At 38.7% G+C, this 20012-nt stretch overlaps 1 protein-coding gene across 1 annotated transcript in view; it reads left to right on the top strand.

The window, feature by feature from the left end:
- Positions 1-17867, top strand: part of GABRA1 (gamma-aminobutyric acid type A receptor subunit alpha1) — a 58177-nt gene extending 40310 nt beyond the window's left edge. Inside the window, exons 8-10 of the mRNA XM_036241637.1 lie at positions 4942-5094; positions 9932-10134; positions 14958-17867. Of these exons, the coding sequence (XP_036097530.1) occupies positions 4942-5094; positions 9932-10134; positions 14958-15269 (668 nt within the window). The 3' untranslated portion in view covers positions 15270-17867. The remainder of the gene's footprint in view (positions 1-4941; positions 5095-9931; positions 10135-14957) is intronic.
- The last annotated feature ends 2145 nt before the right edge of the window (positions 17868-20012 follow it).

The following is a 20012-nucleotide window of genomic DNA, read 5'->3' as shown; positions in this document are numbered from 1 at the left end:
GTATTGGGAAGGCAGCTTGGAACAGACGCCAGGCACGCCCCATCCCATTCTGCTCTACCACTTCATGCTTCCTAAGTAATTCTTTAAGGACAGTCCATGCAAAAATTATGGAAGCGACTAAATAACTTGAAAATATGACTTACACAGAGAAGCAAAATAAGTAAATTGCCATTAGACATAATAGCATGGCCGGAAGAGAATACGAATGAAATAATAAGTGATGTTTTTAAAACACACAATGATGGAAAAGCCTTCATATTTACCTACATCAACAGATTTGATCAAAGGAAACATAGGTTAGTTTTACTGAACAGAGATGTCTTTTCTTTATGAATGACTACTGTTTATCCTTAGAACAGATGGCCAAGAGAAATTATGGATCCTCTTTCCAAGAGACAGTTTCCCCTGGATGAGATGATTTAAGGATGCCCCTACACACTTGAAATGAATGAGGGATTGAACTGTCTTCCTCGACTGGGGAGCAACAAGGGTGATGAACATTCATCAAAGGAACCTCCAGGTCACACTCACACAGCCTAGTACATGATACCCAGAGAAATAATTATAACCACAACATTTGAAAACTAGGGCCGAGGAGAGGAGACTTCTATAGTTATCTGGTCAGCTTATTCATATTTCATATGAGAAGATAGGTCCCAAGAGGCTAAGTGACTTGAAACTATTTCCACTGTTTCCTTATTTCTATTTCAGTACACTTTGAGGCAGATATTAAAATACCAACCCCTCCATCAATATTTTTGATACCTCACTTCTCCAAAAAAGGTAGCATTTACAGAAAATACCAACTTTCGAGTACTGGGAAGAGAAATGATAGTTGCACATGGAACTGCTGCCTGCTACAATTTGTTGAAGAGGAGAATGGTTTATCTCTTGAGCTGAAGAGAATACATTTCTAATCTTTCTATCTCCGCACTGTAAATCTACAGGTGCCTCCCAGTATTTAAAAAGTACTCTCACTTCTATCATTTTACCTTAGCCTCATGGCATCCCAGGAATAATGAAGTGAAACACTATCATTTTAATTGAACAAATGAAAAAAAGTTAAGTCAAAGAGGTTTAGCAAGGATTTACCCTTCAAGTAACTAATGTTTGAGAAAGAACAGAACGGAAGCCAGGTCTAAACAAATGCTCGATTCTGCCTCACAAAATCCCTGCTGCGTTTCTTCTGTTCGCCTTGATTTTGCACCGTAATGCATCAGAAATATTGTGCTATCTAATGTACAAGCTTCCCTGAGGGTTACATGATGTGCAAGGATATCTGAATTACAATTCTTCCAGACTGTTGAATCAGAGGAAAAGAATTTGACATGCTTAGTGCCTAAGCACTTGATGTCTAGACACATTATTTAATCCAATTTGAGAGACTGATTTTTTTTTTTTGGTTATGTTTTTCCTTCGTTTTTAAATCATTACAACACGATTCTGATTTTGCTGCCTTTTTCTTTCCTTATTCAAACATTTTGTGCCAAAATTTAGATCTTGTTTAACAGGAAGATGATTTTAAAAGATTTGAAATTCTGTTGTATTTTTTTTTGTAAGGAAGTGGTTTATAAAACAAATATAATGTCAAATAACTGCTCTTTAGACCACCGAAATCATATTCTTTGAAGAATCTTCCCAAAGTATCACATTGTGAATAACAAAAGGTAACAATGAAATATATGAAATATCTATGGACACTCATCTTTCTGACATTATGTGAAAGACATTTTTTCCTTTGAGCTGATGACATTTTACAGACCCCAACTGACTGAGTGGTTAGGAATAGTAACACACACTCCTGAGAAGATGAAGTGTGACATGACTATGTCCACACAAGGCTACATTTTAGCAGAGTCCTGAGAAAATTAATTTTCTGCATTTTTCTCAAATTTGAAACACTTCTTTCAGATGACCTTAGTGACGTCACCCAAGGTATCTATAGAAAATCAAAAGAAATTACAGTTGATCTTTGACCCACCCAGGGGTTGGGGCATGGACCCAGCACTCAGTTGAAAATCCACATGTAACTTTGACTCCCCCAAAACTTAATCACTGATACTGTACTGTTGACTGGAGGTCTTGCTGGTAACATAAACAATTAGTGAACACATATTTACCATGTTATATATATATATTACATACTGTGTTCTTACAATAAAGTAAGCTAGAGAGAAGAAAATGCTATTAAGAGAACGACAAGGGAGAAAAACAACAGTATTTACTGAAAAGTATACACATATCAATGGACCTGCTCAGCTCAAACCCATTTTGCTCAATGATCAACCACAGTTAACATTTTATTGACCCTTCAAAGAAGAGATGGTTATAGATGTCAATTTGAGCGAGTGCCCTTAAGCCTCAGTCCGTCCCTGTCACCACAGGCAAGTATTAAATACTTAGAATATGTAAGGCCACGCTATACCCAAAGAACAGCCCCTCTTGTCAGTAAGCTTTCAGTTTGCTGCTGATATAAGCATATAAATAGATACAATTAGAAGTGTGAGATACTATTATAAATGGAAAAAGGAGCTACAAATAAATTTGCAGTTACCAGTATTGATTGGTAAATGGCAGATGCTAACATCAATGACAATAATGAAAGCATACATGAGCTGTGGGTGATTTCCTCTTATAGAGAGTAAGTACATTTCTTCTACCAATAGTTCTACCAAACTAGAGAGAAGAAAGGAAAAATGGAAAGAGGAACTAAAATTTATTTGGAAACTCTTTTTTTTTTTTTTTCCTTTTCTTCTGTAAAACTCTTATGTAGTATGACCTTTAGCCCTTATTTGTTACTCTCCCCACAATATATTTCTCACTTTTTATAGCTGAGGAATCCAGGGACCTGAGAATTTGAGTGAGTTGTCCCAGGCCACACAGTAAGAAAATAATAGATCTGCCTTTTGAGAACAAATTAATTTGCTTCCAAAGCTAATGAACTCTCCTCTACAGTACATTTCCTCCTGTTCCACCACGGACTGAGAATGCATAGATGAATAAAATATTCACCGACAGAAGATGTCAGGTAGACAGTTTTGTTGTAGGTCAGGATCCCGAGATGTGAGAATGTGTGGTGAGACATGAGACATGTTACTGAAATGTATCGTGTCATGATGTGGGTGGGAAGTCCTGAATACAAGTTAAGGGAGTTGGCTTGTTAGTATCTAACACTGGAGACATTGTTGATTGTCACATTAGGGAGAGTTCTGCTGATGGAGAGAGGCCAGCAGGTGTATGTCTGAGTATCCTACAATACACACGACAGCCCCCACAATAAACAATGATCTGGTGTGAAAGGTCAGTAGTGCTGAGGTTGGGAAATTCTGATGTAAATAATGGAAATCTGTTAAGGTATTTATATATGCTTTGGGAAGATCACTCTGATATTAAAATTTAGCGGGGGGGGGTGGAGTTAGGAGGGACTGGAGACAAATGGGACAGTTAGTAGATTGTTAGAAGAATCTACAAAGGAGATGAGAGCAGTGACCACAAGCTAGGAGTCAGACTAAGAGATACTGCCCTGGTGAAATGAACACTGTGGTGATCAACTGATTCTTTGCTCTCTCTTTCCAAGTCCTCCTTCCCATTCGAGGGTTAGTTCCAGGTTGTTAGCCTGAGTGGACAGACCCAGGCCAGAGCCACTGAGTGGGTGGTGGTCGTGAAAGCAGGGTCTATGAGGTAGATGTCAGCATCTGGAAAGGCAGGTTGTGACTCCGAGAGCAATGTCACGTAGAGAGGAAGCCTCTGCACCCGTCTGCATTGAAATGGCACCAGCAGGACAGGTGAGAAGGCGAATTTCTATTCGAGTAAAAACTGGGAAAGGAAGTGGAAGTGCTACGCTACCTTTGCAGAAAGTTGAAGATCGATGCCTCCGAGAAAAAACTCAATACACACTCTCAGATTGAAATAATCTATGAGTTATCAAAATAAACTAGAAACGAGAGAGAAAGAGAGACTGTGAATCGAGAGTGTGCTCTCGAGATGGTGGGGCAGTCAGCATTGTTTAATTCTTAGTGATGCGAAGGAGGAGAGCAGCCAGCTGGACCACTGAGATCTTCAAGCCGGAGGGCTTCAGTTACGGATATTAAGAAGCCAAGACCCTTTGCAGCCACGTTATACAGGGCCTGAAGCTGGTTGGCCACGTTTGGAGACGTAGTCCCAGATTGAGAAGGAAAACGTTTCGAGTTGAAGGGAAGGAGGAAGGTAGAGAAATGTGAGTGATGTTTTCTTAGCGAGAATATACCTATTTCTCTCCTACCCACTTACCGAAAACGAAGCATATATTTAGAGTGAATAAAGCTAAAACCGTCTAACATTTGTCATGGAAAAACACACACATAATATCGATTTCTAAACATCCCTCCTGCAGCGTGGGCTGTGTGTCTATTGCTTTGCCCCCCACACGAGATCAGACTTGGGGGCATATGAAAATCCTGGAGCGCCTTGCTAGTACACTGTTTCCCAGACCAGCTCAGAAGCTGGCCCATCTCGGAGAATAGTTTGTGTGTCCAGGTGGTATCTGAAGAAAGGTGTGTCTCAAAACCTTCCCGGGTGAATTCAAAATGTATTTTGAGAAACACTAGATTCCATCCCTCTCTTTTCACTTTGAAGTTCAGGCTAAGCGAAATGACACCCAAAGCAAGGGAGCTCCGGAAAGAGGGCGTTTGAGCTACATTTGTAAATGTATGAGGCACCGGGATTAGGATGCAAGACTCACCTTTGTATCTTTGCACGTCATGCTCATTCTCAGAGCCATTTGAGTGTGTTTTTGTCTTTTTTTCTTTCTTTCTTGGAGAAAAGTTTTTCTCTCTGGAGCCAGGTATCACATGGGAAAAGGATGTGTCTAACCTCCAGGTCTTTTCTGCTGACAGAAAACCTGAGATTAACTTTTTTTTCAAGGTCAAATTGTTCAGTGTTACTCTCTGTTTCACCCTCTAGGAGAATATGTGGTTATGACTACTCACTTCCACCTGAAAAGAAAGATTGGCTATTTTGTTATTCAAACATACCTGCCTTGCATAATGACCGTCATTCTGTCTCAAGTCTCCTTCTGGCTCAACAGAGAGTCCGTACCAGCAAGGACTGTCTTCGGTAAGTGTCAGTCACGATATGCATGCGAGTTATATGGGTGATACTGCAAATAGAATGAGAAAATAAGTATACATTAAAATATGAAGTTAGTACCATAGAAAGATGCAAGAAATTCCCATTCTTATCATGGTATGATTTTAAAAAATTACTTCTCTAAATAGCAAGCTGCTTCAGTGCCTGCAAATGGATGGGATTAATGAACATTTGATTTGACATTTGGGGAGAGAAATGGAATGAAGTAAGCATAAAATACATCATGCTGGATTAACACACACACAGAAACATTAATATTTAAATCATACTTCAGAATACATAATCATATATTTGTATATTTTTGAGAATCTGAGAAAACAGCAGAACTATTTCCTTACATGTATGAAAGCAGGGTTTTCTTATGTAGGGAGAGATCACTGATGGCCACATCATATGATAGTACAGGAGTACGTCACGTATCTAATGTGTACACTTCTGAAGAGTTACAAATATACGTGTATATATATATATATATTATCCTCACCTGAGGACATTTCTCCACCCTTTGTTCAGATAGAGTGGGAGGGAGAGAGAGAGAGAGAGAGAGAGAGAGAAACATCGATGTGAAGGGACACATTGAGTGGCCGCCACCCGCACGACCAACCAGGGCCGGGGACAAACTGCAATCGAGGTACATGCCCTTAGCAGGAACCGAACCCGGGTCTCTCTGTACCGCAGGCCGACGCTCTAACCGCTGAGCCAAACCGGCCAGGGCACAAATATACATATTTTTCTATTAAAATGGTTTAAATGCCCCAAATGCTTCGAGTTAAGGCACTGTAATGGAAAACTGCTTCAAGGGTAACAACCTTTAAGTAATAGGAAATGTCATTCCCGAATTTATTATTTTAGAAATGTGTACTTCACATAAAGAGGTATTTCCTGCTTGTATTGTAGTATAATATCTTAATTGTACTTTTCAGACAGATGTAAACAAAAGATCCCATTACCATAAACTTTTGATTCATTCCTTCACTCGGTGAATTTTTATTTGAAGCCTACTATGAATGAGGCACAGAAAGCAGCAGTAACCGTAACATAATGACTCCCCTCATGAAGGTTATAATCTGGAGCTTAAAATTTGAATAACAATAAAATCATACATATTATTTACTGAGTGCTTTTATATCAGGCTTTGTTCTATAAAATAAACCTACACTACCTTATTTAACATGGAGGGGGAAAAGCCTGCATACTATTATTATCCTTGTGTTATAGACAAGAAAGCTAAGGAACAAGAGAGTAAGTAAGGTCAGAAGCTACTAGGTGAAGGACTGAGGAGCGAGACTCAAACACTCAGGTCCAGAGTCTGTGCCCTTAATGACATGCTCTACCACCACCAATATGCAGTCATGGAATGGGGTTCTTGTGGACAACATCATTCATTTGTAAATAACCCGTATCTTCCTTGGTGAAACGTGCAATTACCAAGGTCCATTCCAAAAATATCAGCTAGGCATAATGCTATATTTAAGACCCTTTACTACAGAATAAAGGCTTTAAGAAGCTTAAAATGTAAATTTATGTAATTTATATAAATATAAATTATATTTTATAAAAATATAAAATATTAATGTATATAAAATATAAATTAAAGATTATTCATGTGCAAAGGTCCCCACAGCATCATTCTTCAGTAACGTACAAGGTATAAAACATCAGTTATCTCAGAAAAAAGCAAGACTCTGCTCCAAGTCCAGAAAAGATTATTTCCTTCTGAAGACAGCAAGGTGCTTCCAGTCTGGGAACCACCAAATCTTTGCTCTGACAGTAACCTAAGAACTCAAGTAAATTAAGATCCAGGATGAGTTGGCTACAGAGCAAGAGAGAAGGTCACTTCAGACTAGTTTCTCCTCATCACCATTTGTCAGTGTTAACTAGTTGAGGCCACTTTGTAGAACTGAAGATTAAACTCTTGTCAAGATGCTCACTTGTGTGCATATGTACTTTGGACCCCTTTTTTCACTAGAAGTTAAAAAATAATAGAACACAGAAGATATTTACATTATGTTTTGTGTAGAATGAACCCAGCACTATAGAGAAGATGTTTTTTTGTTTTTTTTTATAAATGCTCACTTGCCCCACCCTCACCCCAACATAGCTGATCCTTCCATTTTGGAAACGTTCTAAAGCATTTTGGACTGTATTATAAACCAAAAGTCTCGCTTTTAACATTTTCAACAATCAGACAACTCATGACCTTTTTGTGAACATAACTACCTATCTGTAAACTCAGCTGTGGCAAGTATTTCTGTCTCTCCAGTTATATATGTCTAATGTTTTAAGCTCAATGAAACTGCCAATACAATTTTCCAAAACCTTTAGCCTTTTAACATTTATTTAGTACATGTGTTTCTATTCTTTTTTTTTTGTCTGAACTCAGCACATTTCTCTGAGCTGTGTGAGATGCCTGAGAGGGTCATGGTTACTTAAAAACTACAAAAATAAAAAAAGTTGTACTTTGTTGACTACAGGCATCCAGACTGCAACAAAGCTGCAGCCTGTTTTATACCTTCAAATATCAAATTCTTGACTTTCCATGTTCACATGGGGGGCAATGTGGTCATGGGATTTGCTGCCAGACAGATCCAACCTTTAGGTTCAATTTTCATTTTTCTAAGCTTTAGCTGCCTATAAAATGCAAGTAGAATTAAAGTAAAAGTGTGCTGTTTAAAAGATTAGGTGATAATAAAATATGTAAATTTTCAGACCTAGTATTTGGAACTTAATAGATGCTCAACACAATTTTGTTCCTTTCCCTTTCCCTATAGCGGGACTTGTAAGACCGCACTGCTGTGCATGCGTGCACACACACACACACACACATTCACACATACCCTCTGCATGCTATTCCTAACTGCTTTTTGTTTATGCATGCATCTGATTTAAGAACACCTATTCCCAAGGCACTTTTGACAGCTACTTACATAAACCAAAATTTGAAAAAATAAAAAAATGCAATTCATTGTAGCAGGAATTTATTTAAAAGGACTGTAGTTATCAATAATAACAGTTATTAATTTTGCCCTCAGTAAATATCAGGCTAAGTGCTAAACACTTCACTACTTAATGTATTTAATACTCACAACACCCCTCTGAGTTAGACTTATTGAAATTAATATTCAAGGAAATAATCATTTTTTTAAAAAAAAGAAGCAATAGCTCAGAATTGTGTGGCAATTTTCCGAAGGTCACTCAGCAATTACAGACCTGTGATTTAGAACTGGGTCACTCTGTTTCCCAAACACTGACATTGATTTACCTTGCTTTTTGCTCAAGTGAACATTGGTATGTACATTTGGGGGCTGTTTTCCAGCCAATATTCTTTAAACCATTTGTTGGTTAAGTAATGTAGGTAATGCACCAGAACTTTCTGTAACACCTTCAAAGTTCCAAGTAATAATCATGATTTAATGAAGGTCTCAGTGTTCCTTGTTAATCCTATCACCTTCTAATGCAGTTACAGAGATCATCCACCTTGAAATTCATGAAACAATAGGGAATATTGGATGGTTTAAAGTAGTTTATAAAAATTAGCCACCTGCCATCTCTATAATCCTACTAATTCTCTAAAAATTCATCTAAAGGGGGAATCATAGATATTCATTTTAAACCCATTGGAAGACAGTATCGTCTATGGCAATAATTTATTTATATCTTTAAAATGCTTTTACATATGATTACATTTTATCCTCAAATAATCTTGTGAATGACTATGCAGAAGTTTTTGTCTCTTAGAACTTCAACAATGACACAGTCAAGAGAATAAAGTCTAAATTACACTTTTACAAATATGAAGACTGAGGTCCCTAGAAGCTAATCCATTTACTTGGGTCACAGAGCTAATAAGTGGAGAGGTTGAGAGTGGTCACTGGATCAGGGCAGGATTTTTTCCATATCATGCAGCCTGACCCATCCTTCCTGGATGATTGTGAAATTTTTAACACATTTTCAAATGGCTCATAAGGAACCTTACAATAGTCTAACTATACAGTGCATTACATTTAGCAGGCTGATAATACTAGGCTGAGCATTAAAGGACATCATTATTTATATACCAACTCATATAATTATATAATTCAACTACAAACAACTGACTTAAAAATGGCTTTGAGGCAGAATTAACAGAAAAGGAAACTGTGGACACTGAAATCACAAAATGTGTTCAGATTTTGGTTTTGCCCTTTCTGAGCTGTGTAACCTCAAGCAAGTTACATGCAACTTATTTCAGGAATTTCTTCCGAAGAGTGGCTACTTCAGAATCAGTTAAAAAAAAAAAAAGTATAAAAGCAGAATATCTTAGGATAATGTAACAAAGTATTATCCTAAGATAATTCAATTATATATTGATTATCCATCATCAATAAACTATTTGTTTCTTGGTTTATACATTTGGGGCACACAGGTAGAACAAAACAGAGCTGAGGATCCCGGGATTTCTTGTGGATCGGAGACAGTGAAGATCTATGCTTTCTATTTCAAAGAGCTGGGACAGTGAGAGAATACAATTTCCTTCCCTAACGAGGGAGCATGTTCAAGATGCCCATTTAAAGAAGTCCACTATTTTAATAATAGCTCCTCAGAGCAAAGTAGTTTATCCCTGTTAGCAGCCCCTTCAACACTCCCACACCATCCACCGCAAACCTCAGTGGGATAAAATCAAAATTCATCCATTCCAAACCAAAGTGGGATGAACAAGAGAACAGGTGCTCTGGCCGGTCTCCCTTTGTACCAGGGGGCTGACCTCCAGTGATGACATTTTGCAGTAGGAATCGGCAGATCCACTGAACGTCTTTCTTTGCAGGAGTGACAACTGTGCTCACCATGACCACGCTGAGCATCAGTGCTAGGAACTCCCTCCCCAAGGTGGCCTACGCCACCGCCATGGACTGGTTCATCGCCGTGTGCTATGCTTTCGTCTTCTCCGCTCTGATCGAGTTCGCCACCGTGAACTATTTCACCAAGAGAGGATATGCCTGGGACGGCAAAAGTGTGGTTCCAGAAAAGGTAAATGCTTTAACATCCCCTGGGGCATAGCGCTAATATGGCTTTTTAAACGTAGTCGACAGGAAGCGTGGATGTGAGGACATGGATGAAGAACGCAGAGAGGGGAATGAGGACTCTAATTTTTATGTCACAACTGATCCAGTGCTGTGATGATTTTGTTATTGTTAGGGGGAGGTTGTTTGAGTGGACAGATGTGCAGAATAGATGCAGGAGATCACAGAGGGACACAAAAATTAGTATTTCTACTCAAATATGTTTTTCTATGGTCTCTTTTGATCTGAGAAGAGTTTTAACAAGCCTGCCATTAGGAGCGAAGAAACTTACACACACCATGATCATTTCTGTAACTTGCAAGTCATAAGCTTTTGGTTACTTTTTAAATCCAATCCCTCTGGTCATAAACATCATTACTATAATGCCTCAATTTAACTGTGTTTGCAAAATGCATTACCGCCAATTATCAGCGAAGCAAAGGGCAGGAAACATTCTCTCTTTCCAAAATAGAGGTTTGCTTTAAGGATCATAGCACACAGAAATCACAGAAAAGTTCTTCATTGTAGAAAATTATCAAGTCAAGAATATCACCGTTCTCAATCAGAACCTATTTTAGAGCAGATTTGAAAGCACAGTTGGAGAGGATATTTTTCCCTCTGAGGTTTGAAGAAATAATATGCCAAAATGCAAGGGAGCCTTGGGACAGTCAGAAGAAAGGCAGATTCAGAGACAGAGATTATAAAACATCTAGAAATAATCTGTGGAGGAATCACTCCGCAGTAGCTTTCCCATAATCGCATTCCACAGAATGCTGGTCTCTTATGACAGTCCTAAGAATACAGCTCTGTGGTCAAACACAGTTGAAGGAAAATATGCAGCCAAGGTAACACTCAGCCACAGAGGACTCAGTTCAATACCCCAGTGAGCTACATAAGTAAAAACAAAAAGGTTCTGTGAGGGATGCACTATCGCAGCCCAAGTGTACCAGAAGGAGGCCCTCGAAATTCACCAAGCCTTGAAACATTCCTGCCCAGTACAAAAACTCTCTGAATTTGCACACTGAGCACTTTGGTTCAGGTTCAGTAGAGAGAAGAGACAAGATAAAGGGACTTTGTTTACCAACTGGAGCAGAGGGCGAGAGGGTGGAGACAAAGTCATTGTTAAACACCTGCCTTAGTCATCGATGGCCTCCCTTTGTCCTAGACCAGAGGGCAGCCTAAAGGGGAGCGAGCCAGCCCCAGAGACGGGTTATCATAAGACACTGTGAAGTGTGAGACATGGCCCAGAGACAGAGCTGTGGACATCTTTAAACGTACATATTAGAATTACGACATATTCTGCTGATGATCTTCCGAGTGAGACGCGCACACATTGGTGACGTGCAGTGGACAATGAGATGCCAACACTAGGAAAAGTTGCTTTTCTACCTTCCCCCTTTCTTTACAGGCTGGGAGAGGCCAATGGCTTTCTGATTCTGGCTTGTTTCAGTTGTTAGTGACTCGTGGTTGATGAATTGAATTTTGTCTGGAAACCATGGAATTTGGGTTGAGGCATTGGTGAACTCATAGTTCTGATTATATTTATCCCTTTCTGATGCCTATATTAGTCTTTCAAGCGCTATTTCTCCAAGAAAATATTTTCATCTCTATCAATCTTTAGTCCATACTATTCAATATGTATGTGTGTATATTTATATACATGGTTATATTTATATCCATAATACATCTATATATATCAATCATCCTAATGAAACAGATAATATTTTCTACAAATTATTTATGCTTCTGTAAAAATCTTCCCCAGGGCTTTGGCAGTTTGATTTGCTTATTATGAGAGTGTAATCCAGGGCTCATCCTGACATTCAGAGAAGAAGAATATATTTTATCTGACACCAAGTTAGTGTTTCAAGAGAGTTAAATTTCCAATATCTTACAAGGCACAACTTGAAAATAAAATTTCCCACAGGATCATCACATTATTGAGTGAGCACTATCCTTGCACAGTTAACTGCTGAAATACCAACTTCTTAAAGAACATGGGGGAGCTCAACATTTTCAAACATTATTATTTCCTGATAAGCCAAACAGCAGCAGGTATTTCTAAGTATTATATTCAATATGATGTTGGAGAGAGAGAGAGAGAGAGAGAGAGAGAGAGAGAGAGAGAGAGAAGAAAAGAAAAGAAAAGAAAAGAAAAGAAAAGAAAAGAAAAGAAAAGAAAAGAAAAGAAGAAAGAAAAGGAAAGAATAGAAAAGGCACATATGCTCAACTTGAGAATTTGTAGTAGTGGAGTTATGAAATCTCCACAAACCTTTTCTTTCGAAGACTATTCACTTCTAATAATAGGGTCTGCCACCCAACACCGTTTGATTAAACTGGAATCTTGGCCTGTCTTCAACACCAGAATACATTGTACCTTTTATCGAAAGGGCATAACAAGCTGTTTAATGTATCCTTCATATTAAAGCTCTCATTTTTTTTAAAGAAATGAACTCAATAGAAGGTCAGTTTGGCAGTTTGACCCCGGTGAGATACATCATCTCTGTTTCTGGCCTGCGGTCACTTGGCCACACTCACACAGAATCGCTTCCACTTAATTACGGAAAATCCTGTCGCTTCTCACAAAGCTTAACCAACTCTGCCGTCACTGCAAAACGAGTGCATACTGTGAGAAAGTGGCCCCATTTTAATGAAGTCATACTGGCAAAAAGAACAATATGTTTGTTTGGTTTTAAGGCTCAAAAATATGCTGAAGGACTCAAGGAGAACAAGTGGCAGAGAGCACACAGCTGGAGAATAAATCAATCAGCCTGTCAACATTCCGGACTGTTCTGTCTTGTGAAAAACATCGGGTCTTCTGGAAGCCATAACTTATTTTGAGTCAATAATTTAAAAATACAAATTATTCAGAAAGTAATGCATCCGCTGGTTCGAGTTTAGCTGCTCATCAATGGCTAACTTTTCTGCAATGTTAATGACCAAGCTCAGATCTCGAGGAAGCCTACTCAGAATACGAGACTGTGTCCGAGACATCGCACTTTAACATTTTTAACTGGTGCCCTGGCCGGGTCGCTAAGTGGTTAGAGCGTTGGCCCATAGACCAGAGAGTCCCAGGTTTGATTCCAGGCAAGGGCACGTACCTTGGTTGCAGTTTGTCCCTGGCCCCGGTTGAGGTTGTGAGGGTAGCAAGCAGTCGATATGTCTCTCTCACATCGATGTTTCTCTCTCTCTCTCTCCCTCCCTCCCTCCCACTCTGTCTGAAGATACATGTGAAAATATCCTCTGGTGAGGATTAAAAAAATAAATTTATTTTTTTGGTATGTACCCCTATCGGGAACCAAACCCAGGACTCACTGGTCCGCAGGCCGATGCTCCAATCGCTGAGCCAAACCGGCCAGGGTAATCTGCTGTGCAAAAAAGAATGAGAACCACTCCTCTGGACTATCGCCTCCAGCAGAAACAGAAGTGAACTGCAAATATCAGCCAGATATGTGATTTGAAATCTTCTAGTAGCTTTATTTTTTAAGTATAAGCCAGTGAAATTAAGTTTAATATTATACTTCAGCTAATATATCAAAAATATTCTTTACAACATGCAAACCTTACAAAACATTATTATAAGGAGATATATTTTACTATTTGTTTTTCACACCGGGTCTTCAAACTCCTATGTGTATTTTATCCCTATAGCAGGTCTCTAATCAAACTAGCTACATTGTATTGCTGAGTAGCCGCAGGTGGCCATTGGCAACTGTACTGGGCCACACAGCTATAAAGAATGATCTACTCGACTTTTTGGAAATGTCTATATGACAGAAACCCTCAGAAATGCTCCAGATGTCAATTACTGCATAGATAACATGGATGAGCAGCTGACATTGAATAAGAATTGAACTCGGGATACTCTGAATAATTCCGCTTTATCATTTTGCCCACCCAAAACATGGGGAGAAGGAGCAAATAATAATAATCGGCTCAGCAATTCACTGCTGCAAAACAAACCACCCCAAAACGTAGTGACCTAAAACAGCAACCAAGCACTTGAGGTGGGGAGCGGCCTGGGGTGCTTCCGTTAGTCTAACCTGGGCTCACTCACGTGGGCAGCTCACTCGGGCTCCAGCAGGGTGAGGGGGTCCACAGTGGCCTCTCCCCCACGCCCCGAGCCTGATGGTGGCTGCGCCTCTGTCCCTCGGTATCTAGTCCAGGCTCCTCCACGTTTCCAGAGGTTAAAGGTGAGGCTGCAAAGCCTCTTGAATGAACCGGCATCACTGCAACAGCATCACTCTGTCCACAACCACAAGCCTGCTCTAGATTCAGCTGGTGGGGAAACAGACTCCAGCTCCAGACAGGAAAGACGGGGAAATGTTGGGTCTGCATTTTTTTCCAGCTTTATCAAGATATTACTGACACATATTATTGGGTAAGTGTAAGGTGTACAATGTGGCTGATTTGCTACATGTATACGTTGTGAAGTGATTACCACCACACATTAGCTACCATTGCCATCCTGTCCGATACCTTCCCCCCCTTTTTTGGGGTGGAAACTTTTAACATCTATTCTCTTCGCAACACTCAAGTACATGATACGGTATTGTCAACTACAGTCACCGTGCTGCACACTGGACCTCCCAAACTGTTAATCTTACAACTGAACATTGGTGTCTGCGTTTCCCATTTATCCCAAACGGTACCGTCATCAATTCTATTTTTCAGTTATTAAATAAAGCACAGATTTAGGTTCCAAAGTGAAGGTCACTTTACTCAGTAACTTGCAAACTTGCTTCCCTCACAGTTTACTAAACAAAATACTTTTACTCTCTCTTTCTACAGCCAAAGAAAGTGAAGGATCCTCTCATTAAGAAAAATAACACTTACGCTCCAACAGCAACTAGCTACACCCCTAACATGGCCAGGGGTGACCCTGGCTTAGCCACCATCGCTAAAAGTGCAACTATAGAACCAAAAGAAGCCAAGCCAGATGCAAAACCTCCAGAACCCAAGAAAACCTTTAACAGTGTCAGCAAAATTGACCGGCTGTCAAGAATAGCCTTCCCGCTGCTATTTGGGATCTTTAACTTGGTCTACTGGGCGACGTATTTAAACAGAGAGCCCCAGCTCAAAGCGCCCACCCCGCATAAATAGGTCCTTTTCTTCGCAGTCTGCTGGTCGGTCCTCTGCAATGGAAATTGCTTTTTGTTCTCAACGCAGTGATTCCCATCTGCTTTATTGCCTCTCTTAAAGGATCTGAAGGTTTCCTTATTTCCATAATTCATACAACAGACCCCTGTCCAGCAGTCCAGAGCAGAGTACACAGCTGAGGGACAGGATTCTGAGAGAGAGAGAGAGAGAGAGAACAAGAGAGCAAAAAATCCCAACAGAAGGAGACAGAAGGAAAGACAGAGGGAAGAAGGGGGACGTAGTTTCAAAGACAGGAGGAAAAGTGGAAGGAAAAACTTAACTATAACTCTAGATCATTTGTAGATATATATTTCCAAATATTCTAAATAAATAAAAAAGAAGATACTGTATATGTCAAAAATATTTTTATGTGAAGGTGTTTAAAAGAATAAATTACTAATGTTTCATGAAGAAAATTTTCAAAGAATCTATGTCTTTATTGCACAAACTATGGTGTGCTTACATTCTTGTTTGTTTTTTAAACTGATGTATACCTTTAACATTTTTGTTTACAAAGCTAAAGACCCTGATTCTTTCTCCTTTACAGATGCCCAACGTGTTATTTTGTTGCTAAATGCTATTTTAAAGTTCACAGAAATTGCATATGTAAAGGAGCAGTTCCCTGTAGAGCACATTTAACCCAACGGAGAGAAATGCTCTAAGAAGGGGGTTTCAGCATCATCTGCACTTTTACCACTAGACTTGATGGGGAATCATTTTAACAATGATATACACGCAACATACAGCAAAAGATCGGAAAATTAAATAAAATAACTTTAAAAGATTCCCTTTCTCATCATGTCTATTTCCAGATAGCACATGGGTCCAAACATCACTTCACTCTCATCATAAAGCTGTTTGGGAGGGGCAAAAATATTTTGCAAGCTCTAGAATTGTTGAATGTATTCTTTTATATAACAGTACATTAAAAGCTTTAGATCGAAATTTATGACTAGTGAACAAAAAATAGAATATATAAATTATATATGTAAATATACAGCATGAGATTGTACATTTTTTACTTTTTTTAAGGTTGTGTTCTTAAAATATTGTGTAAGACTCACCGCTCTTAGCTGTTAGAATGTTGTCAAGTGCTATGGAAATACCTTTAGAGCCTGCATTTAAGATCTGAACAGCTTGTAGAAATCAGATGGGACTGCAAATATATGGGTACAAAGTTCACTTACATTGAGAAAACATCATTTCCTACTGCTGTCCAGTGTACGGTAGTTAATCAGTTGCTGTCTGCTCCAGTCCAGCTACGTTTCCCTAAATTAGGCTCTTGTAATATAAGAAAGAAAATGGAAACGCATTAGTGAGAGCTAGAACAATCAACTGTGTATTCCTGCTATCTCCGCTGATACCAACTGTTTCAATAAGTGTTGTACCATATGTAGCACCAAATATAAAAATACATGAAAGAATGTACAGGAAATAGCTTTTATTGAGTAATATTATTACATTTCATTTATACTGTAGCAATATATTTGTAGGTATACTATGTAAGGGCTTTAACTACAAGAGGTTCATTAATACTCCCTGTGAAAGTTCTAGTCTGTTTCATTACCTCCCAGATATTTTAGAGATAAATATTTATGCAGAAGGTATTTTTGAAGTCTCCTTTTGTCTCATAGAGTTTCAGAGATATTTAAAATTTGCATCCAGAACCCACAGGTCATGGTTAGGTCATGGTCTAAGAAACCCGCTTAGAATGCTACAACATAAACCTGTCAGCATAATAGCCAAATAGGATGGTTGGGATCCATTCCCAGGTTGGGAACAACGTTTTTCTCCAAAAGCTGCTATCCAATGATGTAGGAAAATACACTACGTTTTCCTAAACAAACTCTGGTTTTCTTTTTAAATGTGCTTTATTGTTTGATTTGGTCCTGCCTAAATTCCATGAGCTAGGCCAAGAAAGGCTGAACCAAGGATGTTCATCCTCTGGTATCTTGTGTAGATATCATGTATAGAAAATAAAATAAAATATGGCTCTAACTCCTGTGTTGCTGTTTATCTTGTTCTTTTTCAGCGTTGATCTAACGTGTTTATTAAGAGCATTTTCTCTTCCAGACTCGTCATGACTAACATTTGGTCTGTAGTTTGCTCATTAGATGTGAAAATTTCTTATTAGTCTGCTTTCTGCTATGCAATGACTGCATTCCTATCATTTCTTAGTTTGTTAGTACATGTGGATAGTATTCTATTGTATTAATTGATTGCATAACTTATCAAAGACAAATTATTCTATGTAGCTTTTCTACAGTGCTTTGCTCACCCATGTAATACTAGTTAAGTCTTCCTTGAAAATAAAGTTACACTCTTATAGAGGACAGTTCCTGTTTCCTCCCAGGAATATTTTTTAAAAGATGACACTGAATGTTTATTGCACATTAGTGCAGTGAGTGGCAATAAAACCTAACATGAATCGAGGTTGTTTATGGCAGATGCATGTATTGCTTTACAGAGTTTAGCAAAAGCTCTTAATTTTATGTCATACTGTATTCTATTATAATAATAAAGCTAACAGTATTCAATAACAAGACGGGATGCTTGAGTCTCTTTCCACATGATCAATAGGACATGCCATTTCCTGCTGTAAAACACTTTCAGGTCGGAGCACCTAAAAGTGCCAAGTGCTAGCAGGAGGAGGCTACCCAGGAGATTCCTGAAGATGCAGCAGTAGTATGATCCTAAACTCTCATTTTAAATGAATCACTTTTAAGACAAAGGGTTATTAGAGACACATGCTACCTGGTGTTACCAGTAGCACCTCAACTCAAAGTTTATAAAATGTGCCCAGAACAGAATCAAAACGCTTAAATGAGAGTAGAGTTTGTTCATATCTATTGCTAATAAGGCAAATCTGTGTTCTGATCTACTCTGAAAAGACTGGTTAGATAGTTTTGGAGGAGGAATCTGAGCTGTAGTTTTATTTAAAACTCCCCTGGAACTATTACACCCCTTAGTGTTTCCATAACCACAAAGTCAGGTTAAAGTACAGAATAGTTCTAGTTACTTGAAAGACAAGAGAGAAATCATTTAAATGATAGGCATAAAACTATACCTGGTTTCTACAGACAAGACTACGTGAAGCAAAATCTTTCTGGGTCCATGGTGGCCAGGTGAAAACAAAGTAAATTGTACTTCTACAGATAAAACATGCTTCTTCCTCAAAAATTAAAAAAAAAATTCTAAAAATAATTTAAAATCCTCCTACTCAGTTACCTGATTCAACCCAAATAAAATTGTCCATTATAAACTAGCTAAACCATCAAATCCATTGATTTCTTGGCTCTCCTAAAAGTGAACGTAGTAAGTAATGAGTATTTTGGCTATCAAACTCCATCCATGCCAAGGCACACCATAATAATTATCTAAGGAGTCAAAATAACAATGGACTTGGCATTATTGTTGACCATCTGCTTGAATTTCATTACACCTGTTTGTTAAGACCTTCTGTTGGAGTTTTCTAAACTCTATCCAGCTCTTAGGAATAGCAAAAACAATGATCTGATTTGATTACATTATAGCCACAATTCAGTCAAATAAATTAACAACAATGTTAATTTAAACTAAATTCTACTAACATTGCCGAATCTCTCTCCTGTGTTAAACATTTTGCTAGATGATAGACATGTAGAGAAAAACATTTCATGGCATTTTTCATGAAGGAAATCATAGTTCTGATGGGAAAGGCAGACAGAGAATCAGGAAAAGACAATGTAAATGCCATGAGAAAGGTAGAGGGTAAGAGACAGATAATAGGGGGCCTTGCCACTCTTCATACAGTTTCATAATTTAATCTGTAGAAACTAATAATGTCAAAGATGAAACACATCACAGGTGAAGTGGCCCTGGACACAAGTTAGTGGATTTGAGATAGAGTACCAGCCCTATGAGTTTTGAATCATTTAATCGCTGACTAACATTTGAGACCCATAGATCTTTTAGCTAATATGGTAGGTCCTGAGATTACACAGATAAAGAAGACAGGATGCTCTTGGAAAATTTCATACAGAATCCAAGTGAACCTAAAGTTACAACACTTTACATAAGACATACAACTACCAATAAATAGGGATGTATATTTGACAAGTGTATGAGGAAAGTCTTCGAATGAAAGGGTTCACTGAGCTATTTATCAGGCACTTCAGTGTTGGGGATGGCTGCTGTTAATAAGAAACAGACCTTTCATTCAAAGATAGTGATACAGCCCAGTGTGGCTCAGTGGATGAGCGTTGACCCAGGCACCAAGAGGTCGCCAGTTCGATTCCCGGTCAGGGCACATGCTCAAGTTGTGGGCCCGATCCCCAGTGGGGGGCATGCAGGAGGCGGCCAATCAATGTTCTCTCTCATTGATGGTTCTCTCTCTCTCCCTCACCTTCCTCTCTCTCTAAAGTCAATTTAAAAAAAATCAAAGATAGTAATTCATTAAAACTTAACTCAGAGAGTCACAAAGTCTACTGCCAGGAAACTAGCTTATATATGTGACCTAGACCCCATAGGACAGTGAAGGAAGCCCAGTCCCTTTAGCCTCAGCTCTGGCTCTTCAGTGCTATGTGGAGAAAGAAGCTGTATAGAAAAACACTTGATATTGAAAATCTTGAAAAATGTAAAACTACTCTGTTTGCCAAGCATAATTTATGAACTGGCTGAGTTCAGCTAATCCAATTGATCAGTGATCACTTTTTTTAGAATGTCTAT

Source organism: Molossus molossus, unplaced genomic scaffold (assembly GCF_014108415.1).
Source record: "Molossus molossus isolate mMolMol1 unplaced genomic scaffold, mMolMol1.p scaffold_m16_p_4, whole genome shotgun sequence".
NCBI lineage: Eukaryota > Metazoa > Chordata > Mammalia > Chiroptera > Molossidae > Molossus > Molossus molossus.
The sequence above is the reverse complement of the archived record's forward strand: the minus strand, read 5'-3'. Positions and strand labels throughout refer to the sequence as shown.